Source organism: Daphnia pulicaria, chromosome 6, assembly GCF_021234035.1.
Source record: "Daphnia pulicaria isolate SC F1-1A chromosome 6, SC_F0-13Bv2, whole genome shotgun sequence".
Classification (NCBI taxonomy): domain Eukaryota; kingdom Metazoa; phylum Arthropoda; class Branchiopoda; order Diplostraca; family Daphniidae; genus Daphnia; species Daphnia pulicaria.
The window spans coordinates 3,704,541-3,731,570 of NC_060918.1; the positions used below are offsets into that span (position 1 = coordinate 3,704,541).

General features: G+C 37.6%; 1 protein-coding gene across 2 annotated transcripts; it reads left to right on the forward strand.

Annotated features, from left to right (window-relative positions):
* The first annotated feature begins 11,415 nt into the window (after positions 1-11,415).
* On the forward strand, positions 11,416-17,592 carry LOC124342400 (solute carrier family 22 member 5-like). 2 transcript variants are annotated; one of them, XM_046795386.1, is made up of 12 exons: positions 11,416-11,833; positions 12,478-12,639; positions 12,994-13,134; positions 13,280-13,399; positions 14,213-14,454; positions 14,533-14,549; positions 14,976-15,274; positions 15,354-15,463; positions 15,877-16,091; positions 16,216-16,397; positions 16,574-16,746; positions 16,940-17,592. In XM_046795386.1, the coding sequence occupies exons 2-12, from the start codon at positions 12,616-12,618 to the stop codon at positions 17,235-17,237; spliced, it is 1,821 nt and encodes a 606-aa protein (XP_046651342.1). In that variant the 5' UTR covers positions 11,416-11,833; positions 12,478-12,615; the 3' UTR covers positions 17,238-17,592. The 2 variants fall into 2 exon arrangements, with proteins under 2 accessions (XP_046651342.1, XP_046651343.1); XM_046795387.1 differs by lacking the exon at positions 11,416-11,833 and having other exon boundaries at positions 12,342-12,639.
* Positions 17,593-27,030: the final 9,438 nt, after the last annotated feature.

A 27,030-nucleotide genomic window follows, 5' to 3' on the forward strand; every position in this document is an offset into this window, starting at 1 on the left:
CCTGACAAGTCAAGTTTGTCGTAAAAAACTATCGTGTAATTTACGTTAGTTTTTGGACGTCCAATTTCTTCCGGTCTTATTTCCGGTCTATTTCGTCGGGGCCCTTTTAATCTTCTCCACCAATCAGAACAGTTGGTCGAGTGGTAAGAGAAGTAAACTAGATGTCAGTAGTTCGGTCCTGGGGGAAACAGATGGATTTTGCCCCACTAGCTGACCCCCTTTCGTGCCCCGTCTTTTCATGGACTGGAAGCTTTCGCGCTGTGACATCGGCTGCTGCAGAACAACCTGTTGACTTTAGATAAGGAATATCTGACAGGATAATTACCAGGTTTACTAGATATGCAAGAGAAAGACAAACACAGTAGTGTATCGTACTCTCAGTGGAAAAAGACTGAGTAAGCATAAATTATCCATAATGAGGATGAATTTTTGACCATCAGTCGTCGGTTTGAGACATACAATACTGAGAAAACAAAAGGGTGGGAAAAATTATGTTTTACTATGAAAAAAACACTTCCGCTAAACTAACGATCTTATCAAATTGAATCTTTTTTAATTCTTCTCCGACTTGAGTTGGGAAATAGCAGCTAGTCACACGATACTGAAAATTCTTCGCGATTTCCATCCGACTTTTCCTGCTCAGCTCTAAGTATTTTAAAACAGTCCTTAAACTCATGATAATAAAAACTAGGGCTTAACGCCTTTAAAAGGTCGACGGCGATAGGACCCAGCGTTGTCCGCCTTTGTTTTTGAGCAATAAGTGGTATTGTGATTTGATAAACTGTAGATATCACATGATCAAGGAAAGTGTGCCAATGGATAACCAAATCTATGGACGGTACTTGAGAGGGTTGATCATGGATAAAGACTTCTCAATTTCTGAAGACACCAGATCAGAAGTTGTTGAGAACTGGTTTGAAAGAGTTGTAATTATCAAAATCACAGTTTTAGCATTTTTACAAACAGGCTGAGCTAGGATATAAGTTTGAGAATCTTGAACAATTAAAAGCAGCAATCAAAGCTTTAAAAAACAGCAAAATTCAATACAGAAAGGAAGAGTGGAAATGGCTTAGTTGTTACTCGGATGAACCAGAGATAGAACCATAAAGGGGAGATTGATTCAAGGGAGTCACAGTGGATAGATTGAAGGTCTACAGATGTGACTGGAAGTCTTTAGTTGCGCTAGGCAAATCGACAGTTGTGCATTTTAACACTGAAACCATGTTGGTCACTAATCTTCTTATCCATTGGATTCAAACTTGGATGGAGAGGATTTCCATAGGGATTAACTACGTTTCTGTCGTGAAGTGAGTAATGTTCCTTCATTCAGTTGCGACTCTCGTCTGGACCTTTTGACTATACCAGCTGAAAACCTTATAGCTGTGAGTAGTCTGATTAGTGTGGAATATCTTACAAAAACCCCACCAACGAATAACGTTAAAATCTTAACAAGGGTGAAGGCAACGCTTGCTACTAGCATTTGGAAATCCATTAGCCTTTTCCAGATATCTACAGTCATATGGGAGGTATTGCGTGAGGCGGGAATGATATATCTAAAGAAGTGGATGACATGTTGAGAAAGATGAGTCTTATATAAGTTTGGATAAGTTTAAGATGTAATAAGGGATTATCAAAATCTTTTCTGTGTTTTTTGTTGTAAAATTTATTTCAATTTCAGTAGAGGAATGAGCAATTGAATCACAAAGACTTTTCATGTTCAATTGCTTATTACGCTTTCACGTTTGTGTTCAACTTTATCTTTCTCTTCTTCGCCATCTGCATAATTTCCATCTTAAATTCAATTAAAAATAAACTGCTATTGTAATTTTTTTTCACATATGGATACTATTCTTTCCATATTACTTCAACTCCATTATCCTCTTGCAACTCCTGTTTGGAGACATTTTTTGTTAAAAATTAAGACAATGATTCTTCAAGAATTCCACTACTGTAGTGCGTAGATTTTGGGAGACGAGATAATTTGATCAAGACGCGCGAACTTTTTGTCCAGCGCTTTCATGGGCGTTCGTGGGTGGACGTTCTTTTTTTCCCCATTTCATCATATATGACACCCAATCTTCTAATTCTAATATTAATTACTTATTTGCAAAATGAACATCCAATCGCCTAAAGAGACAGTTTGGGAATTTATGATAATAATCCTTCTCAGTCTCAGTCTTAGTTTATCTCAAATTTGGACAGAAAGGTTCTAAAAGTTATAACTTAAAAGAAAGGGGTCTCCAACTTAAGATTCAGAAAATTCAGAGTATTAGTTATAGTTTAACAAACTTGGGAAGTAAATGAGATTCAAAGTTGTCAAGATCTGATTGAAAATAATGCATTGCAGTTCATAGAATGTAAATAATGGTAAAGAATTAAGAACTTTTTCGTTTCAATTTGAGGCTAGACAAAATTAAATATTTTATTACTGTGTAATCATTTTCACCTACATTTAACTCTGCTTCGATACTTGTTTGGTAATATGTCTCTGTCACTCTTGGGGGAAGACAATGTGGCCCAAGCTGTTTCCCCAATAACGAGGGAAAGAAACGAAATCGCAAGTTCGTTTTTATCAAAAATAGATGATTAATGTCGGGGCAGGTAGGCTATTATTTTGATAATTCGGAAATTAATTTCCAATTTAACTTTAATTTTTGTTTACAAACGCAATACGTAGTTTCCCCCGTTGGCTTATTCCTTTCTCCCAGATAGATTTGCTGTGGTCATTCTTTTACTCACCAGAACAGCGGAGAAGGGCGGTGGCCTTGACAAACAGTGTAAAATCAAAGCCATTAAAAAACTTGTGCTTGAAGCTTTTAAAGAAGCACATCCAGAAATAGAAGAACAAGACACATAAGTGCATAATTTTGCTGTTTCATTCTTGTTTCTAGACGAAATGTTGAAATAAACACGTATGCAATTAAAATTAAAACACGTCTTATTATCGGAAGAATTATCTCTGCAAACTTATGTCACCGCATTATTGTGACCATTTTTGTGATCTGTCGTTTAGTAATGTATTGACGAGGCGAAACCGTTATTGTGGCAATAAACGATCCTTGGGTGATAGAAAATATAGAAATTGGTATAATATAATATATAATAACAGCCGAAACACAGTAACGAGCCATGTTTGCAGGATCAGAAATGTTTTCCAGAAATACACATCCAATCCTACAAAACAAATATTAATACCAATTGAAAAACTTTCTTTTAAATGAGGTTAAGTAGCAGCCTATTCAATGTATAGTCATTATGGTTCACTCAGTATTGCAAAATAGTTACCTGAAGAAACTAATGAAGAATAAAATGGAGGTTGTGCATTAGGAGAGTTTTTTATACAACATGTTAGCATAATAATAATAAACTTTACCTTAGGGAAGCTACAACAAAATATAATTTTTTAGATGTTGACTACACAACTTTTCTCTAATGTTGAAGTCTCTAGGTAATAATAATTAAATTACTAATAATATCAACCAAATTTGAGAAATTTAATTCACAGAGGATGAGTAAGATATCTTGGAGGACGAAGTCTTGGACAACCAAAGTTTCTGAAAATAGACACTTGTCTGAAGACAAAGAAATCTATGTGCCAGAAAATGAATCTGAAGCTTATCAATTGGAAAAATATGGTAAATTAAACTTATCCAAGTAACAATATTATTTTTAAAGCCTGATTTTAATTTAGAGATGATATTTACGAACCGGAAAACGAATATCCCAGCTGTTATTCACAGAGATACTTAAGTGACAGGAATGATAACAAAAACAAGCCAATGGGTGAAGAAAACTGGACTTGAATTCGTATAATCAAGTCAAGTGAAAAGAGACAAAATCTATGCAGATGAAGAAAAAAAAGAAATTTGAAAGAAATCATTTCAAAAGGAAGAAACTTCAAGAGAAGATAGACTGAACATCAGAAATAACTGCGAGCAAAAAGTTTTACTAACAAGTCATCTGAAGAAAGAAAGTAGTCAAAATCAACTTAAAATTAAAGAACACGAGTATACGTTAGTCATCTGTTTGTGGACAGGAATTTGCGAAAAATGAAAATAAAAAAACTTAAAACAAACTCAAACATAGACAGCTACAGTTAAATTATTTCTTTAACCCATGGGATTCTCCACTCTAATACTGGATAACAAAGTATACAGGTACAGGTAAAGGAAACTTAAATTACTATAATTATATTAACAATATTGAAAAATTAATACTTAAATTCAATTTAGATAATGGGGTCGAGGGAAAAGCGACTCATAAAGCAATTCAAGGAGTCGATGGAATAATTATTTTTTTAAGATGAATTAAATTATAATTTTATTGCCCAATTGACCCTACCAACGAACATTGATTCAATAGAATCTTTGCAAGAGGATGGCAAAGTTATTTTCAGGCAAATAACCTCCAGAAAATATAGCCAATACCCAGGCTAAACACAAAAGCCTTCTACAGAAGTCACCAGAAAGAAATTAAGTTTCTTTTTCTTTTTTTTTATCATTGAATATGTAACTCAATCATTAACTTTTCTTACAACTCCAAGAAGGGAATTTTTGTATTCATAAATCACGATAACAAATTGGAGTAGCGACCATTTCCCCTTAGACAAATTCCTCCCTCCCTCCTTGTTTTCTCTAGTAGCCTGATTAATAAATATATAATAACGAACGAGCTTATTTGGCCCGAAAAGATTACAGGAGAGGCCGTCTATAAATGACGTAACCCAAATTTGTGTACCCCCTCCCCCTTGTAACCCCTTTCCACAAAAGACAACCCCCCCCCCTAACATTCCATAGCATTTGGAAACCCTAAAACAATTTTTTTTTGCTGTTTATTAATTCATTAATCAAAATAAATACTAATTGGAGTTAAAGGCCATAAAATCTCAAATCAACTTCTTCCTGCCATATCTCAGAAAAAAATGATCTTTTACGGGAATTAACGGAATACTTTCCATACCTACCGATACTTTCCATCGGGTCCCGATCTTCAGGTAAAATTTTCTTGATCCATTCATTCTGCATCTTTTTGTCCGGTTTCATCACTAGCAATTATTTTCATCGTCACCTATTGACGAAGTGATGCGATTTTGAGATTTTCGAAAAAGCAATCACAATAATTTGGACCCTTCATTTTTTAACAGAGTTTTAAGAAATAAATAAATTGACCGATACATTTGTTCACTATATGGCAGAAGGGAGCTATAAGTGCCCCTACTAACCATAAAAAAATGAAATTGTTCAATGAAAACATAGTAATGCTTTGCCATATTTACATTTTTTTAGTTGCGAGAATCAACTGTTATGCGAGGAGTTACATGAAAGAGTGTGAAGAGACAGCCGTTTCAGGCAAATCAATGGAAATAAAAGCCATCTACATTAAACTTGCATTTAATTGCAGATGATGACGAGTCAAAAGTTGAATATGATAGTCACAGATGGAAGCTCAGGACAAAGATAAAGTCTAAAATGTGAGCGAGGATATTGTTTATTATATTCATTTGTGTCAATGACAAAGGTATGAATAAATGTTAATTTTTGAAAAAGGTGTCCGCAGTGTAAAGTGAACAAAAGCTGAATTTAGTTACTTATAGATGGCAATCTTGCTGACATTGATGAGGTGAAATGAAAAAAACATACGGAGAAAGAAGGATATGAAACGAGAAAAGAAAATGGAGAAACAAGAGCGCACGGAAAATTAAGAAGAAAATTCAGACGGTAATGGAAGTAATAAATGGATAACGTTTGCCAATAAGGGCGACTCCTGCACTGCCAGTACTACTCACTTGTGAACTAATGTTACTGAAATTCACGTCTCTTATCCAATTGGAAGATGACGGAATTTCAATCTTGGTCGTCAGGGTAACGTTGCGAAACTTACTGGACTGCATGGTCACTTGATAGATTGAGAGATTTGTCTAGACGACAATTAATTAACTTGGGGAATCTTGCTGATGTTTATGAAAAAAGGAAAATAAAGCAGAGATAGAAGAATTTGAAAAGAGCAAAAAAAAGAGAAACAGGAGAAAATGCAGAAAAGATATAACAAAAGTTGTGGACTGACATTACTGGAAAAGCACCGTCTTACTCGCCAAAAAATGAAAGTGCGATTGAAATATGAAGAAATCTTATTCTTGGTTTTAAGGACTCAGGGGAACCTATCGGTCAGCACGAATACGTGGTGTCCGTTTTGACGACTTTAGAGGAGAACTACACATCTATTATGCATGATGCTAGTATACTTCAATCAATGTCATCTCTTATCAAAAAATTTTTTTTTGTTCCATTACATAGCGTTGTGCTGAAAATTTCCCAGCATTTGGTACTTAAAATAAATTCTGAAATTGAAGTTCAAAACTTCAAATGGATCTTCCAAAAGAAGCCGTTCTTGATGGGGAAAATAAGGACGGTGAATTGAATGGTAAGTTTACCTGTGGGAATGAAGTAAATAAAAATTAATGTAATTTTTTTAAATAAGTGGATGACGCAGAACCCCAAAGGAAGAAAAAAAGCCTACAAGTACTGAAAGATTCCAAACGTCAAAGAAAACAAGAGAAAGCTGTAAACCCTGATGGCGAGGCTGATTTCTGTGCTCAGTTTTACTATTATTGCAAGACGGATTCTGAAGATGAGAAAGACTAAGTTCTTCACGCCTACGATGCAAAGCCAGAAGGCAAAAGCTCGTGTCATTGCTGTCTAAATTCCTTTTTTTTCGTTCCATTTACTTTGATTCAAATTCTTTTCTTCTGTGTTTGCCCGTCGGGGTTTTCTGATATGTTTACAACTTTCATGTGGTAAAGTAAGTTAAAATCAGGATTGGCTACAAAAGGAGATAATATTCCTTCTTCATCGAGAATTATGATCGAATCATTATACAAGCCCTTCCCACACGACTAACCTGCATTGAGCTGCATAAGTCACTGTTTCCCAATGCGTTTATAGTTTGTTTGGTGCTAGTTGGGAACAGAAAACGTTTCATTTGAATTTTGTTTTAAAAAATTTGTCGATAGTGGACTAAAGTCTCTGCAGATGATGAGGATACGAAGTCTCTGTAAAAGAAGAGGGTAAAATCTGCAGATGAAGAGAACGAAGTCTTTTTAGATGATGAGGACGAAGTCTGAACACGGTTTGTCAGGAAATGACGTAAATGATTTGGGCAAAGTTTCAGTGCCTGAAGAGAAAGAAGTGAGAGAAACTGAAGACACTTAACAAGGAAACGAATGTGGTATTTTTAACTTCTAACACCTCCAAATAGTAATTTCTTTTAATACATGATTTAAATTAGCAGACGAAGAGGGAAAAGGGGAAGAAGGTTTAAATTATGAAGCGAAAAAAGGCCAAAAAAAGCTAGAGAGGAAAGAGTCGAAAAAAGCAAGTTCAGCCAAAAATTCTGGAGAATTCAATGTCAGAAAGCTAAGGGAACAATAAATTTATTCTTGTTGTACAGTAACAGAAACCGAGAATTCCGAAACCGGAAAACCAAGAAAAATGTTTTTTTTTTAAGAAAGTGGAGTAAATCAAACCTATAGTGGACAGTTCCATTTTTCCCGTTTTATCCCAACTCCCTAATGCTAATAAATGTGTTTTTTTTTTCAACTAAATTGTTATTCCTTTATCACCCCCTGAATACTTTGCAGTTCTGTAGTTTAATAGTTGTAAAAATAATCGGGAATTCAATTTTTTGTAGGTTTTGGATCCGGTCTGGGTTAAACATGACAGGCTACTTACAGAGTTAACAGAAAATTGCAAATTGAACTCAAACAGTGGGAGCCAGTGGAAATACTTGGAGACAGTCGCAAGCCTGGGGCTAGTTAAGTGATGGCCTACTTAACTTCTAGGCCGACGTTCGAGCTATATCCCCTTTAGTGTAACTTTTTACACCCAATCCCCTTCTTTAAACCTGGCCGGTACACAGCACATCTAGCGGTCAGATCATGCTTGAATGGATATTTACTTGTAAATAAACACCCTTGCTTGAAATCTGATCTCATATCTCAATCTGATACATTATATGTATATAATCTGGACGTTCAGGCCCAGAGCCTGAAAGCCGGGGCCAGAACGCCGGGGCCTGAACGTCCTACATCCGTAAAAGCATTCTAAAACAGGCAATGTTTTTCAGTTGTGACAATATCCAACATGAACTAGGGCCGTTCTGTTTCGGTAAGTTAACTTTGCACGAATTATAAAACATTTTACTTACTATTAAATTAAATTATTAACCTTATTTAGATTATGAACGTTTGGCTAATGGAAACAAATCCAACGCTGAAGTTATTTGCTCTGAAGCCAGTTTGGATACTGAAACAAAAGAGTTGGAATATTTCTCGGACAATGGGGATTGTGTTCAGGAACCTACTGGTGATTATGCTCAGGAAACTGACGACGCCACCAACGAAATTGCACAAAACATCAGTGTACAAGAACCTGGTGATAAAATTTTTTTTAATTAGAAATAGAATGCACACTGACATTTTACCTGATTGTACAGATCTCTCCAGCGAGCTTCAGTTTGAGGAGGCTAATTGTGACAACAAGGAAGTTGAAATTAATACCCATGTACCAATCCTGGAAGTGGAGAGTCTTGACGCCGCCAACGAACTGGCTCAAAACGTCAATTCATCTGAAAATGGTAATACAAAATTTATTATCTAGAAATATAATTCACACTTCGACGAATACCTGTTTGTACAGATACTGAGGAACTCTTGGAGGGAGGCGCTTGTGAAGACGATTCTTTGAATTATCGGAAAATAAAAAGAAAGCGTTCGAAAGCTGAAAACGAAAATGAGACTGATGGAAACGAAAATGGGATGGATGGAAAAAAAGGAATGAAAACTGTCAATATATGTTTATAAGAATAAATTAAATGTGTCTGAAAAAAAATCAGCCGTCGGGCTTCAAATCGCAGTCTGATTACATGAAAGCCCCAGATTTTCATGTCAGATTTTATATAACTTAATTCTATTTTATATTCTCTAAATTTTAAGCTTATTTCTAGATTTTATTCTAATGGGGTAATTTTCCACAAAAATCGATCATTTTTTCGATTTTTGGTCCCTTCCCCCACCCAAACGCCCCATCGCTTATCGTCAAGACAAAGTTTTTTTGACTTGACTTTGTGGTGCCTTTCAATTTAAGAACCTAAAAAAAGTTATTCTTATGGGGTAAATCTGTGTTATTGTGGCTCCCGGACTATAATTAACGATTCTGAATTGTATATTCAACCCTTTGCAATTTACCCAGCCCAATTTATTCCACACCACACCCTTTCCAATTTATTGTTTGGAATAAAATTTCCGTTAGAAAACGTCGCGTGAAATAATGAAGTACCTAGAGAAATGAAGAGAGCGATGAAAAGTCACTCCTGTTAAAACAAGGGCAAGGCATGTTGTATGAGAGGGGGGTAGAAAAGTAGGACCTGCCGTGATGCGGGCAAGACCACTTTTGGTTTAGAGTGGTAGAGACAGTAACCTTTCGTGGCGCGGGTTAGCCGGTTGGTTCTGTTCTGGCATGTTTTAGAACAAAGAATTGGGTGTTGAAATAAGGGGATGAGAGATGGTTGTGAAATGAGTGATGCAACATTGCAATTTGCAACATTTGAAACGTAGAATCGACACTTGAACAGCTATTCAATTTTGGCGCCAGGTATAAGTAGTTGACAGACAGAGATCTGAATTTGCACTTGAACGCCACCGTCAAGTGTAACCGTAACCGTGCCGGACTGTCGAGTAGCAAACGATGCGCAGATTTAATTAAAATATTGCGCAGGTTTTTTGCGTGTTGTAGTTCAATATGTATTTAGTATTTGTTTATAGATTTTGTGTTTGTAAATTATTGCGTGATTTATTTTATAGTCGTTATTTTTTTAATTCTAATTATAAGATCACTAACGGTTGAGGTACTAATGTCTCAGTATTGTCATTCTCACAATCGATCAGCCGCATATCGTTATTCTGCAAAGTGGAAAGCCTCTCTTAGCTAGCGAAATTTAAAGTAAAATCTTTACAAAAAAACTAAGTATTTATTCATATCCCCTTTCGATTAATAGCTTGCGAAATTTTTTTGCTTTTTCTGACCTGATAATAATTGAAGTGGAGATGACGAAAAAATTTACCATTTTTTAATCAATTCGTATCGTTTGCGCCGAGACCGACTGAAATGCTGTGTACGTACGACCAACCTATTTTGCATCGGAATCTGCGATTGAAGCTTGCTGATAACTTTTCTTTTACAATTTTTTTTTTCGCTCACTGAAACAAAGCATCTTATAGATTATTTTTTCACTGGCTCTTTTTATTTTGTAGGAAGATGATGAATGGTCGCTGTACCGGTTCCTCGGTAGAACCTTTGGTCGTGTTCAAAAACCTTACATGGTAAGCAAAAACATTTTTGCATAATTTTTTAAAGCTTCTGCCTACTATGTGGGTGTGTGTGTTGTTTTTTTCATATGATATTTGTTGGTCACAAAGCGTAGTGCTAATTATGGGTGTTAGATGGCGTGTGGAGGAAATTTTGAATTTTACGCGAGATTGCGATGAAACTCAATTTGCTTGAAACTGATTTTGACTTTGCTGGGATTTCTATTTAAAGAAAGGTTGTGAATTCGTTCTCGCAGTTGTGTGCAGTTGTTATGTTGTTAGGATTTTAAAAATAGAAACTGTTTCAGTTGACAGCAGAAGGTTACCGCCGAATAGTTGTCTGCGGCCCCCACATAATACCAAACGAGTTTCTCACTGCAAGTGCGAAGGTTATTTAGTGTCCAAGTTCCATTTTAATCATTGCCAAAATTTACATTTGTCTCCATTTTCATTGCGATTTCGTTCCCCCGAGGTTATGCTGGAGTCCTGGGGTCTGTCCATGGAGTCCTTAGAACTTATTTCTATCAGTCGTGCGGGAAATCCCCACCTTGCGTTTCTTGGTGTTGTATTTCGTGACAGTGGAGAAGACTATTTCTTTTTGCCAATTAAAACCCAAAATATCGCAAATTAAAAAGAATAAGGCACTGGAGAAAAACGGACTAACGATCTATTTATTCCGGTGACTATCGAATTTAATTTGCTGGCTGCTCCAAATCAAATTAATTTCTGATGTGATTTAAGCTTCTCAACAGACGGTTGCGCAACCAATAATAATTTTACTGAGTAATTCTTCGTCACGTTTTTGCACATGTAACCAAATGGCTTTCAATCCTTTGATCCATTCAATTTTGTCCTGTCAGTCATTTAACAATTGCAATTTCACTGTTCAAAGTCAGTGAAAGCAATCTCGAATTTTCTTCTCGTTACGTCACACAATGAAGGCCATAGCCAAAAAAGCAAAAAATAGTATTTATTTTTTTACACACTCGTCTCGATCTACATTTTCATCCGCAGATAGAACTCGTTGTCTGTGCCCCCGAGATTTGTTTGGGGAGGAAGCCAAATTTATTTGCACTTAAATATTCTGCTTGATTTTTTCCTTTTTTTTTCTTTTGTAATTATTCAGTTGGCAACGGTGCTCGATAAAAGACTGCTGGCGCTGAATTCGATGCAGTTGACGTTTAAAAATCTGGCAAGAATATTATGCAACAGTGCAGCGACTACCCCTGAAGCTCTTTGATTGGTCAGCCGATGTAAATGACAGATGCTATAGCACACCGACCAGACGCCAGATACTGCACACGACACAGGACGAACGATATAAAAGACACGACATTAACGACACAGACGCAACACGTAGGGACAGTGCACTGGTGATGCAACAAAGCGAGCAGAGTTGGCGAACGTCAAACATTTCCTCAAACATTAGACACATCAGCCGCGCCGGAATTGAGATAACTTTTGGAAAAACAGGTAAATACCATTCCTATATTTGAAGAATCCCTAACCGAAACGTTTGCCTAAATGAAACGCCATAGTGGAAGAGGAAGTGAAATTCGTCGAAATTGTATTAGGAGAATAAGTTTTGGACAGGCTAGGGCCCATTTTGAATTAGAAATTCCCCGTTCGGAAGGATTCCTGGCATGTGCAGTTCCTTATGTATACGTCGTCGTGCTATAGGCTACTGGATATTACCACCGAAAAATAATCTGATAGTTTGACCGATGCTAATATCTTTCCGAGTTATCGTAACGTGATTGAAACTTATTCCACAAATTCCATGACGGCGATGGCTGATTCCGCTTCCATCTTCGTCAATTCTCCCTACATACCAATACCTCTTAATTTACTCAGCCTCTCTCTCTCTCTGTGACGGCCCCTACCCCAGATTGAATCGGATTCTCTGGCAATCGTGTAATAATGAGCTCGTTGTGCGCCCAACTATGTAATACGTAATCCACACACTGTGGCACACAGACGTGCGTTAATGTTTCCGAAAGAAAGACGTATATCAAAGCCCCAAGCCCTGACTCTTGATTTTCCTGATAAGCGTATCAGGTAGTGGAGGGGAAACTATTCCAAGAATAATCAGCTCTACTTTTCTCATTCTAAGAAAGATAGGAAAATAACTTCCTGGAGAAATTGTCATTGAAGACTTTGACGACATTCTTCCACACGTTGGCAGTTTCGGTCCGTTCCAGAAGAGGATTCTCCTGCTTTCTCTACCAGTCAACTATTTCCTGGCCGTCGTCTACATGGCTCAGATTTACCAGACTCTGGTGAGACTCTTGTAATGTCTATCACGTTATTTGATCCTACAACTGGTAGATCCTACACAGGATCTTTATTTTTTTTATCGACTTTCTTGCAACTGATTACGTTATCCCAACGGTAACGTCTAGATCTAGTTTTGTTTTGGTCCTTTTTTTTATTTGGAACCTTCTCCACCAACTTCTTGCCCACTTAAACACGTTAACATTTTCTTCCCTTTTTGTCTTACGCAACTTCTGCCTGAATAGTTTGCCCCACCCATGTCGATCACTGTTTTGTTCTTTCTTTTCTTTATTTCTGCTGCTGTCTGCTGGGCGATGTGAATTCGGGAACGTGGGTGCTGTTATATTCCGTGTCATTAGACGCCGGTTCACTGGTGTTCCGTACCTGAACTGAGCCACCTGGAGCCGTCGGAGCGTCGCAATTTGTCCATTCCGCTGGAGACACGTGACGGTGAGCTGGTCTACAGCAGATGTCGCATGTTTGATGTCAACTTTACTCAAGTAATTCCCTAACATTCTTTCGCATCCTTTTTACTCATCCGCAGAGTTTTCTTCCGGGGAGCATCAAATATTGACATTTTCAGCCTCTTTTTCCATTATTATTTGAATTATTCATCATTGTTTTAAAACCCTATCTTTCATCGAGGAAGCGATGGGGGACGTGACACGAGGGCGCAATTTCTCCTGGCCAACCAAGCCGTGCTCGGCCGTCGACGGATGGGATTACGACTTGAGTGGTGGAATGTACCACACCATCGTCTCCGAGGTGAACTTGCCGATTTCATTTTTTTTTAAAGAAAAATTCATTAGAACCCCCCGCAAATATTTTAAATAAGTTTGTTATTACCGAAAATTTCCGTCGTCCGCTCTGTTTATAAAAAATCCCCTTTTCATTCAGTCCAATCTCTTCAAAGAATTTTCAGTTTCACTGGGCCTCGGGTTTCCCTTTGTGTCCGGTTTTTCTCCTTTACAAATTGAAAACTGAATGCAGCCCCGGTTAGCGCTCCCACTCGAATCCATTCGCGTTAAAAATCGCAATCCGAACTGAATAATTTTTTTGAAAATGCAATTCGAGTTGAATTTGAATTGATTCGAATTTTGGAAAAAGAATTTGAATAGATTCGAATTCCAATTCGAATCGATTCGAATCAAATCGTGAAAAATAAAAAAATGAAAATTTCTTTTATTTGGCAGTAAATACAACACAAAATCATTTAAAATTTTATCCTTCACATTAATGGAAGTATAATAACGCAGAAACTGACTAATTTAATGATCAAGGGAATATTTGCCAATAATTTAGAAAACAAAACAAGACCCATCCCATTTGTAAGAAGGGGCGCATCTAGCGGTCAAAATTTCAAGTAAAAAAGTCGAAATCTTCGAACTCTTTAAGACTTTTCACGTCAAATTCGACATAAATTACATAAATATTCATGAATATTCACAACGAATATTCATGAATCACGAGGTGAATATTCACGTAATTTTCAATGAATATTTACCGAAAAATATCACAATTCGAATGATAATGAATTTTGATTTTTCTATCTTTCTTTTTAATTTTATTTTATGGCAGAGTAATTGGGTTTGTGAAGACGATTGGCGAGCCAATTTCGCCCAGGCCATGTTTTTTGCCGGCGCCATCGTCGGCAGTCTCCTCTTTGGTCTATTGGCAGACTGGTACGGCCGGCTTCCCGTCCTGGTTCTGAGTAACGTGCTAGCCTGCGGAGCGGGCGTGGCCACCGGATTTTGCCGGGGATTCATCGATTTCGTCGTCTGCCGCTTCCTCGTCGGTATGGCCTACGATCTGCATTTCATGTAAGTCGTCTTGACCGATATTGATTGCGTAATAAGCTCATTACGACTATAATGTTGAAATTCTCTCTCTCTCGGTAGGATGATGTACATAATCCGTAAGTAATTCACTACCGTCATCAAGTCTTTACTCGTGAAATTGGATGATAGATCGCATCCGACATTTATCTTGCCTATAAAAGAAAACGGGAAAATATTCTTCAAATAACTTTTTAGCTAATAGACTGACGGATCATGAGACTTGGGTCTTACTATACGGTAGTCGTATGAATGTAAAATTCAAGTCCCGTAAGTTATTGACAAGGGGCGTCGATGAATCCGTCCCAACTGACGAATAAGCGGATCAAAAGATGCAAAGCCCGTGCTCTATGAAAAAGAAAAACTAGAACTTGATTGCTCTTTTGTTCTTTTTCTTTTGAAATTGTAGTCCTCTCGATTCGCGTTCCGGATCAAGGAGGCCATAAATTACGCTCGACAGTTTTTATAACTACGATGTGCATTTCTATTTCTTTTCCTTTTTCCAGTGATGGAGTACGTCGGCCCGGAGAAGAGGACGTTAGTGGGGAACATTCCGTTGGCCACCTTCTTGACTCTGGGCGCCGGAAGCCTTCCGTGGATCGCTTACGCCCTGGCGGATTGGCGTCTCTTCTCCATCGTCACATCGGCACCGATTGGTGCTATCGTGGCCGCTTGGTGGTTGGTTTCCGAATCTGTTCGTTGGCTCATCGTCAAGGGAAAATCTGAAGAGACGATGGAAATACTCCGCAAATGCGCCCGTGTCAACAACAAGACGGTTGATCCGTCCATTTACGAGGAATTTCAGGTATTTATCACTTTTTTTCCAACTGCTAATTAATTCATTCCGGCGGAAGAGAGGATGTTATCTTTTTTTTGTACTACAGGCAGCCACCAAGAGGACTTACCAGCTGGAAATGGACAATTCCACCAATTGGATGGATCTCTTCCGCACTTCGAAAATGCGCCTACGCTTTCTCATCATTAATCTAACTTGGTCAGCATTTTTCATGTTCCTTTATTAATTTTATTTATTGGCTCTATAGGCTGGGATGAACGTCACATTGACCGAGCCTTTTTCCCTTCTCCTCTTCTCCTCTCTGACACTTTTACGTTGATACTTTTGCCGCATGATAAACTTTCTTGACTAATTGGAGCTTTTTATTTCATTAAAAACGATCTTGCGTAACTAAACTAAAATTTATATGTATGTATTTAAACAAAAAAGCCAAGGCTATTCGGCTTATCCGATTGAGTTGAAAGCCTGTCGGAATGAAGAGGAAGGTGAAATTTTATCTTGTGCCCTTGATAATGAAATTCTAAAGCATTTCCATCCTTCCATTTGTGCGCCGAGCTAAAAAAAACCTAATTGAAATTCATTTCATTTTCTTTTATCACTTCCGGCAACAGGATGGTCCTTACGGTCGTGTATGACGGCTACGTCCGCTCCCTGGCCATTTTACCTTACAGCGTTTTCATCACCAACAGTGTGGCCGGCGCCCTGGAATTGCCGGCTGATCTGGTGCCGGTCGTCACGCTCGATCGACTGGGCAGAAGATGGACCCTTATGATGGCGATGGGCTTGGCCGGAGTAGCCGGCATAGCCACCGGACTCGTCCCCCAGAGTAAGCAGCATCTCTCATTACTCTTGAGTCTTTTTATTGCTGTTTGCCCGTTCACAAAATGGAACCTGCAAACTGTCACGTCCGACATTTCTTTTCTCTTAAATATTTTGGTTGCGTTATTCAGGTTCGGCCATGTTGATAACGGTGCTGGCCATGGCCAGTCGCTTCTTCACCACCACTGCTATAAACTCGGGCCTCCAGTACACGGTCGAGCTCATTCCGACCCAGTTGCGCGGACAAGGCACTGGCGTCATCCACATCACTGGGCATGGCGCCACATTCTTCGCTCCCTTCATTCTCTATCTGGTAAAATAAAATTAAACATTGACTGACCAGGCTTTTGTATGATCAGAACAATCCGCTAAACATTCGCTCACTTTCGCCCAGTCAGCCTAACCGAACGACTGACGTTTGGGTTCGCCAATAGTTGTTACTCCGCTTTTGATGTCTCAATTATTTTCTCTGGTCGTATAATTTTATAGAGCAACTACAATAAGACCTTGCCCTACATCGTCCTGGGCTCTTTGTCTGTTTTTGGCGGACTCCTCTGCCTCCTTCTTCCCGAGACGGCCGACCAGAATCTGCCCGAAACGGTGGCCGATGCCGAACATTTCGGAGCCGATCAATCCTTCTTCCAAATGCCCTGCCTTTCCAAGTGAGTCTATTATAATTCATTAACCCAAAATCAGTTTTTTATTCGTTTAATGTCCATTTGGTCTGGATGTCGCGCCCGCCAACTCTGAATGGGAATGAAGTTGATATCCATTACCCATTTGTTGATATTTGATGGAATCTTTATTTGGTCTGTCTCGTTCATCCTCTTCCACCTGATTTGTATTTGTCCGTAGGCGGTGGGAGCGTCAACAAAGGTTGAACGACGCCAAGGACGCCGATGTCACAATAAGTTCACCCTCGTTCGAAGACGCCCTGGGCGGTGGGACCGCCAGACCCGCTCGTCAATACGTCAAGGACCTATCAGATCCAGCGTTCACGGGAATCGGGAGCGCCGAACTCAACCGGCAACAACATCAACAACAGCAAACGGTTCCCCATAGACTGGAGCATCTGCCGACTGATGGATGGCACAACAAAGCTTTCGTTTCGAGCGATCCTTCTTTGGACAAACATCAAACCTCTCGATTGTGACTCCTCCTGTGATTCTTAGATTCTGAAAGGAACCGTCTGAGATCTTTTTATTCTTTTTTCTTTTTCCCTTTTTTTTCTTTACTTTAAAAAATTTAACGTCCGCCATTTTTTCATCTCGGCATCCATTTCTACTGCCAGTTCTTCCGAAATGAAATAAATTTTTCTAAAATTATTCTATGAATTAAGGCGATAAGAAAGAAACTACTAGCCAAAATAAAAGAAAAAAAATCATTTCAAAATCTAAATAATTAAAAAAATGATTTGTAAAGTAAATCTGAGGATAACAACAGCACCACTGATATTGATGCAACACAAATTGTTTCTTCTGAAAATGTTGAACATGAAGATTCCAATACATCTGGTAATATTCTATAGTTAACCTAAGTTTAATAGTCAACATGGAAAATCTAATTTCTTATACGAACAATACTGTTGTGCAGAGATGAACCGTGTACAGGAATTGTTGGAAACTTCCAACATTGTTGAACATGAAGACTCTAGTGCGGATGATAAGATTTTAGTAGCCATCTGTTAAAAAAATGTCAACATAATTTATTTATTTTTATTAAATTTAAACAAGAACAATGCAGATAATGAAGGATAAAAGTTCCAAAACGAAGAGATGAGCTAAAAGTGCTAAATGGAAGAAAAAACGTTTAACACCAACGTACTCAATTCTCTAAGTCCAAGTCAGCCAAAGTCAGCCCAAGCTTCTGGTGAAGTTGATGACAATGATAGATCGACAGTGATCTCTCGAACACGAGCATATCCACACAAGTTGTTCAGTACACGGAAACGACCAAAAAAACTTGTCAGAGGAAGAAAATTTGTCAGACTAAGGAAAATCCAACAATCAGGAAACACATAGAGAGGATAATCAGGATGGCCAAAAAATCGGACAAGGTAACAAACGGTTTATCGTAAATTGAAATTTTAAATTTATAATACATAATTTTCTTCTCATCCCTGGTTATTCAGCAGACAGCAACAATGAAGTAAATTTTACAGAGGAATAAAATGCCAATCAGGAACCATAAGGAAATGATCATAAAGATGTAATTGAAGCAGGTGCTGATGACCGATCCATTTATTTATCACTTCGACGAAGGAAGCTACATGTGTGTCTAGAAAGTAGAAAGCAAATAAAAAAATTTACGAAAACATACTAATATTTTGCCGTACAAACTTTTTTTAGTTGGTATGGTATGGTACCATGATACTCACTATTTTGAAACTCAATGTGCAGAGATAACACTTCAGGCAAATACAATTTAATATAGAAAAAATAAAATTCAAAATGAAACTTCCCTTTAGTTACAGAGGATATGGATACAGATGTTGAACATGGTGAGATCAGAGGAAAGCCAGGAAAGCTCAGCATGAATTTCAATTAAATTGTCTCAATCAAAGAAGTATAAAAATATAAATTTTGATTATAGGTGTCGTTGTAATGGATGACAAGGGTGAAATTGGGATAGAGAATCTAGTTGAAAAGGCTTACGTGAAGAGAATTGCAAGTGTTAAACTAACATTGTGTAAAAAAATTATCTGATTACCTTGCAGATGTACAAACTTCTAACAGAAAGAATGACATGCAAAAAAGAAAGACATGAAGGGAGCCAAGAAATAACAAAGGATGGAGCCTCAAGACAACTAATAAGAGCAGCCCTCCCCCAAAAACTTGATGCGAAAGAGGAGAAAGAAATGAAAAAGCTATCCATGCAACTGAACAAGTCTGTCTCCTGCTCAGAATGAGAAATTATATTCACAAGAAAAGGAAATGTAATACAACACTTCCTAAATGTTAATAAAGAAGAATATGAAAAAAAGAAGGCCATGAAGTGGGCCACCAAACCCCACACACAATAATTAAAAACTGAATTCCGATTTTTTTAAACTTATACAGTAAAGAACTGAAAAAAATTCAGGTGTTGGTTGAAGGAATAATAATTATATAAATGAATAAAAACACATATTCGAATAAAGGAAAAGCGGAGTAAATTGAAACTGTCCAAAATGTATCCAATTTACCTTATTTTTTTTAATTATTTAAATTTTGATTTTGGTGTCATTGTATTTTGATACTAAAAAACGGTAAATTGTTTGCTTAGCTTTCCAATAATGAGTTCCTCAGAATTTAGGCTGGGCTGACTATAAATGAATGTAAAAGGCTTTTGTGACTCTTCTCTTTAGTTTTTTTGCCATATTTTGTTTAAGGGTTCTCTTCTTTCGTTTGTACCCAACCCTGTCTTCCTCTTCTGAAAGCCATTTTTTCATTTTTTTCATTTCTATTGTGTGTGGTTATTTTTATTTCTCATCGCTATAATCTTAAGATTCCTACTCAATAATTTCTTCTTTATAATATGCTGAACCATCCGCTTCGAATATTCAGCTACCGAATGAGATTTTGGACTACCTAAAAGTCCATGATCCGACAGGACGAGTTTTTTCGAGAAGTTCAGTCACTGGTTACTAGTAGACCATCACGTCTGAGAAAGAAAACGGGGATTTTGTAGAATAACTTCCAGATTTACCTATTTCTTCTATGGAAGACTCTATGGAAGACTTTTTTTCATTGGAAAGGAAGCTGCTTCAAAAAAATTTCAAGATATTTGTTGTAAGATTATTTCCATTTTCAGATTATTTCACAGTGTTCTGTTTTTGTGTTAAAATAACTAAATGTTAAAATAGAAGAATAACCCACGCCTTAGTCTTTTGTGTAATAATTAAGGATTTAAATAACATAAAAAATTTAATACAGAAATTGGTAGGATAAGGCCATGAGCTCCCTATCGACGCGATTTCGGTCGAGATATTGGGCCTAATCAGATCGGTGCGCCAAACTGAGCTCCAGCCGATATCGGTTTAGGTCGGCACGGTATATCGACTAGGTACAAATGCCAACATAGTCCGATATCGGACCGACAACATATGTTACTTGGGTAAAGATGTCACCAATGATGAAACACGAGAGATTGATAGGTGTTCCCAACTATACCGAGGGCATGACGTTTTAAGCGATCACTGTAATAGTGGTATCCTCACATTATCAAACACAAATTAGAATAATTCTAACATGAAGTTCTTGTGCATTTTGAACTTCAAGCCTGGTATATATAAAGATGTCATATATAGTGTAAGTAACTGTGGGTGCACACAATTTTCAAAAAGATTCTTTTTAAATTTGTTTCATTTTGAAAATTCAAGAATTCTAGAGTTATGAAATCGAAAAAGAGAATATTAAGCATTGTGAACTAACTTGTTAATTAAACTTAATAAACTTGATTATTCTTTTATAGAAGGCCTCCATAGAACTCCTTAGATTCTAAAATTTTAATCAGTTGCACCTAATCTCATGGAGAAATAACAAAGAATTTTACATTTAAATGGTGTATTTTGGTAATTATTGAATACGGGTTTTTCTCGTAGCTTTTCTAGTTTTTTAGGAGGAGGCAATTTATCAGACACGTTGAAAACGTTAACTGAGGAAATACAATAAACAGCTATAAAAAGCGATAGATGTTACGCTAATGTTCAGATGTGGAACTGTATCGCTCGGAAATTTACTTGTAGTTCATTATTTGTGCAACTGGTGTATTTATCGATTGCTATTATTCGTCGACCATAAAATGAACCTTCCCAACTCTGTTGCAAGAGCCCCAAATTACTTCGTATATATGGCTTAGTCAGGGAGCATCAACTATGATAGGACTTCACAGCTGTTCTAATTATCGTACATCAACCGTAATAACAACCTACAAAATATGAGTGATGTTTGGGGGGGTCTAGAGGCATTGGTGTTACTCCTTTTTCTTATCTTATTTCCCTTTGTGTATGTATTACCTGGTTGCCTGGTTTTATTTGAGAAAATAGCATATCATTCAATAGAAGAGACTTTTGTCCATATTTTGTTTTAAAAATATATTGCTTACAGCTTACAGGCAGCTGATCAATCAATATCATATCTGTGTACTGGTATCGCTTGTTTAGAAAAATGCCAGCTATAGATGCGAAATAGTGATAAAAGGGTGTTATTGTTGTAAAGCGTATGTCAGCAACCCCAACCAGCAATCTTATTGGACCAAAGGTTGAAAACCTCGCGTAGTAATGTGAGAAAAAAATGTCATAATTATGAGTGAACCATTATTATGATTATGAGATTATGATGAATTATGAGCGCCATTTATATATTATGCAGATGCATGGCTATATAAACAAAGACAAAAATCAGTGATGCTCATAAATCTACTGTAGTGTCAGTAACACTAAACTTTTCTAACATGAAAAGCACCTCTTTGGTAAATTTGAAATTGTTAATTTTGGCGTTGTCAACCTGTTTGATTGTTGGCATGCCTTGAAGAAGATAAACAAAGGGTAGTATTTTTCAAAAAATTACTAAAAGATTCCTTTTAGTGGTATTTATTTTTTGCTATTAGAATGACGTGTTGGCAACCGAAAGGCTTTTGGAGAATTTACCTCAAAAGAATACGCCCGTTTTTCATCCAACCACTACTACTCCCCAGCCTCGATTGGATGTGTTATTTGAATTAGAGAAGGCATGTTGAAATATATTTTTCTCGCAATATGTATATTCTGACAGACACTTTTAATACTGACTTTAATTTTATAAATATATATTAATTAGAAACTGAAAGATCTGGTTATTGAATCGAAATTTAATAACATTAACAGTAGACCGGATCTGTCAACTATTAGACCTAAACTAGCCTTTGGAAATAACAGGCAGGGTTGATATCATCATATCATCAAATCATCAGTTTGAACAGAACTATCCATTAGCTTACGTCAACACTGTGGTGAGAAGGAGATGATATTGAAAAAACTCAGACACCATGATGTCTAAATGTTGGTAAGACCAACCAACTCCACCAATCTCATCTTCTATACAATATTCTGCTATAATACCAGCCTCATCAATTATCCAGCTTTAAACTCAACTGTTTTTAGGAAGACCAGAACCAATGGAGTCTTATCCTGGACTGAATTTTCAAGTACATACTCTTCAAAATTTGAGAACCTGGTTCGCTGTGAATCTACAATGCTCATCATGACCTCTTGTTGGATGGAGTTCTTCAGAATAAAATTTTTGAATCAATGAGTCAAGTACAATCTAATAGAAGTCTTCCCAAGTTCTTGTTCTGATGAATGGAACAAGATGCTGGCACTATCTTGCTTAATTTATATGAATGATAAAACCAAAGTAGAGGAAGTAATAACCAATAGCATATTCATATTCATGGAAGGGTTTGTCACCTGCCCAGCTTTAGCAAAGCCTCACAAGATGATCGAGAAGTTCCCAACTGTCATTAGGAGTCGATTGCAAGCATGGGGAACCAACAAACAACTTGAAGCAATGGCAAGAATTGTTGCACAAGGCGAATTCAATCTTCAAACAAGGGATGGTTAGGTTGTTTTGCGAACTATCTTCAATCCTTACACTGGAGCCTTGCTGGACAATCCCTTCCAACTAACATCATTATTCTACTTAGGTTACCTCAAAAATAAGAATGAATCTCCTGAGAAAAATTGAACCACTGCTCTTTATGAGAAGATACTTGGCAGGCAAGAAAAATGACCCTCACGAGATGAGTTTTTAGGATCAGGAGATCCTCATCCCTCTGATGTCCAAACTCATAAATTTTCTGTTTCTTGGATCAAGTACCTAGTAGATCACACAAAATCCTATCTTCAGCAAATCCACGGAGCCACATTCATGAAGCAGATAGAGAACACCATTCTCCATAAATTAGGTAGCTACACCTTGGAAGAATTGGGAACCCTAAAAGCCAGCAGCTGCTTCAACAAAGAATGGTATAAATTTGAAGAAGGACGAAAGTATTCTCGATGAAAAGTGAATCAAGCAGTTAGAAAAGAGATAAAAGCCCAAAGAGATGTATTAGCTATCAGCCTGCTTAAGAGATCTCTCATTGAGGTAGAGCGACAAGGAGCAATGCACATTTGCATTTTCAAGAAACCGCAGCATGGTGGATTGAGGGAGATTTGTGTTCTTGGTATCCATGAGAGGGTGATCTAGCTGGTCATTGAGACCATAGCCAAGTCCGTCTGCAAAATGTTCCCCTTTGAGACCATGACAAACCCAGGCCATAAGCTATCAAAACATCATTTGCATGATGCTGAAGTCAAGTCAACTTTAGGCAAAAATACAGAGACGATCACTGAAGCTGCAAATGTCAAGAAGTGGAATCAAGGACATTATATTACCAAATTTGCTCTTGTTCTTATGCTTTTCTGCCCGGAGTACATGCATCCAGTCATTCAGCGTGGGATATCAATGTTCCTCGAAAAGAGGATCATGATAGATCAGAATCTAATGGAGATTATCTCAAAGAACTTCGATCTTCTTACCAGTAGTGACTTCCTATCAAAACTACATAACAATCACTGGGGCCAGAAGAACTTTCGTGCTAGCTGGATGGGGCCACCAGGAACTCAATTCCTAACAGTCGAGACTGGAATGATGCAAGGAATCCTCCATTACACTTCTAGTCTATTCCATTGTCTGAAGATTTGATTCATGAAGGATTACATCACCAAGCAGATGAAGACAAACTCTAGAAGGACTGGAAATTCAGAAGAACCTATTGAAGATAGGAGAATTGTTATAACTCCTGATTTTTCATCTGATGATTCTTCATTTAAAATCAGCTTTGAATTCCTTAATTCTAGGGATGCAGTTCGTGCTAACATCACCCTACTCATTTGTCTCAAATTTGGGTGTTTGTTTGGAGAGATACTTGGCATTTATGACTCAGTAAAAACTAAAAGGATGTTTGCTATGGTTGGAGAATTTAACTCTGAATTCACTTTCCACAAGAATACCATCAGGCCTCTGTTAAGATGGATAACAGCATGCAACTTAATAAGTGAACAAGAATCTTTTGCCAGCTGGCAAGAAGAGATATCATCAAATCTGACCACTTTTCTCTCTGGAGGTGGTAGTTTCAGTCTAACGTGTATGTGTCAGATATCTTACATTATGCCTTGATGGGGCCATCTATCTCACTACTATTTGTGCAGCTGATGGATGAAGTCATGAAAGTTCCTGACCCAGGAAATGGGTTTTTCTACATGGATCATCCTTTCTTTTCTGGCCTGTGTGGATTTAAGTACAACTTATGGCTAGCAGTCAAAACCACTGGGTTAGAAGTTGGCTACAATATGATGTTGAACAACTTTAGACAAGAAAAAGATCAAGAGGGTGGAGAGGAGAAAAAGAGATTTTTTACTCTTGAGACCACTAGTGGAGGTGCATTTGTTCACACCAGACTAATAAGAATGGGGGACCATGAGAAGCTCAAGGAACTAGTTAAAGAAATGGAGATCCCAGAAGATTGGATCCAGCTGATCGACAGGAATCCAGAACTCCTTTACAGGATGTCCAAGAACTCTGATGAAGTAATCTTAAAGTTCGCTAAGAAGGCCAACTCTCCATCAGGAGTCTCCTCATCTTTATCAGGGGGGTTCCTGTATTTCAAGAACCATTCAGCTGTTTATGTGGCTCATAAACACGTTATATCCGAATCATCACTTTGGCATCTTCGAGAAGGTCAAAAGAAAACATCTCTACTCAATGCTGCTGTGAAAACAAGTAAGACTGCAATTGAAAATGAGGCAAGACTTACTGATCAAGAAATTTTGTTTTATTCCCTTATCTCTCTGATTATTAGTTCATTTCTGAGCAATGTGCTTCAAGTTTCACAAAGATTCAAGGCAATGATTCAGCAAAAATATTCAAGAAAGTAAACACCAAAATTGAAGTGGGAGAGACTCAAAATTCAGTTCTTTTTACCCCCATAAGCCTAGTTAAATGGAAATGGTTTGGTATAGATTACATCAAGACATCAAATAGATCTAAGATCAGACAATGCCAGAGACTTCGGGGATACATGAGTTGGTTGAGAGATACAGCTGAGGAGACTCTTGAGGCCAGTCCATTTGCAAACCATTGTCAAATGTTTGATTTCTTAACCAATTTGGATAGTAAAAGGAGAGTTGTCCTTATCTCAGGAGCTCCAATTGCCCAAGCTGCAGGATTCAGTAACTTATTGACATCAGCAAATTTATTGCAATTGTGGAAACGAAGTTACTCCAATCCCCCAATCCTGAAGTTTGCCATTGAGATAAATGGTCAATCCACTCAATTCCTAAATCTGGACCGTGGATTTCGAACCCATTTTGAATCAACTTAGTTACAGTGACTCTGTCCTTGAAGGCCTCTTTCGACAACATCCAAAACAGCTTAGCAGAATCTCGTAAAAAGGTATCAACATCTGAAGTGTAGACATCAAGAGGTAGAGACTTCTTTGACTCCGCACGATATTCTTCTGCAATAACACAAGATTCACCTTTTGGCTTATATACCCCAAGGTTCATTCAGAACTGGATAGTTTCAGATGTTAAATTTTTAATCTTCATCCTATGATACTTCATCTTATGAGGCTTTTCTGGAACAATATAATCATCACTTCGGGCTTCTTTCTCTAATTCTTCTAAATTTCCAACATGGAAGTGCTCTGAATTTTCCTGAAGACTGGACATTGCTGCTTTTATAACTTCAAAGGTTGTATCTTCAGAATCCCCAATATCTTCCATGAATACATTCCCATAACTATCAGTCAAATCATCTCCTTCATTGGTGTTCTTGGTACACCAGAAGGGAGTTGATTTAGAAACAAGGGAAACTGACAGCTGATGAAAACAAAAAAAGGGGCAGAGAAAACTGAAGCAGAGCTGATTATATGGTTTCTAAACAGCATCCCTTCAATTACTTCCTCGAACGTCGACATTTCAAACTTAAATTTCTACATTATGACAGGGAGAATATATTTCCATGATATTTTTAAAATATTGTCCTATGAATAAACTTACTTTTTGTTAAGTACATTTACGATCATACCTATTAAAGTATTAAAAATAAATGTTCAAATCCTGTTACATGTAAATGTGCCATAAGAGCTCTTGAAACCGGGAGAAACGACGGTGGCGCCGTAGTGGCCTGCCTCAGCATACGCTTCAGTTTGACAGGCCAAATCCCTATCCCGTGGCTCTACCATTCATCTCTTCCACCATGCTATGACGTTGCCATCTGGCAACATCTCCTCTACAACCTAGAATTAATTATTTTTCTTTTAATTAAACGATGAAAAATCGTATAAATTAACAATGAACCCCCCCTTAAGCACCCCATACCTCTTAGAGGAACAGCGCCATCTTATCGCATGTCGACCTGTGGGTTGGTGGGGTCGAGTATAACCATTACTGTAAATATTACAAACCGTTTGCATTCAAGAAAGAAATTCAAGTTTAACATATTATCATTCTCATGAAATGAAAGTTCTTTATTTGTTTTCCTGCAGCGAATACTGAGTATGGCAATGGGCGTGTTGGTGTGTAATCAATTTCGGTGATAAACGACACACTGTCAAGTAAAGCCAGAAGCCGCTTGGAGCACTGCAGTCTACAAGGGTTTCTCGGTCTCAAAGCCTTACTACCGGATGTGTTGCAGGAGTTCACTTACTATCCCATATACCATGCTTTATGTGTTCTCTTTTTTGTAAACCCATTGATAGTAATCGGCTTTCATTTTCGACCGCTGCTCAAGCCACAGCCCACAAGCCCTTTATCTAGTCAAGGGCTCCGTAATAATTGCTCCAAGGTGCGGAAAACTATCAGCTTCGGCTGTCATCCGCAAGGAGCGCGAGGGAGCATTGAAGAAAATTGTAGCTAGGGGCTGGAAGTGACCAAATGAGCC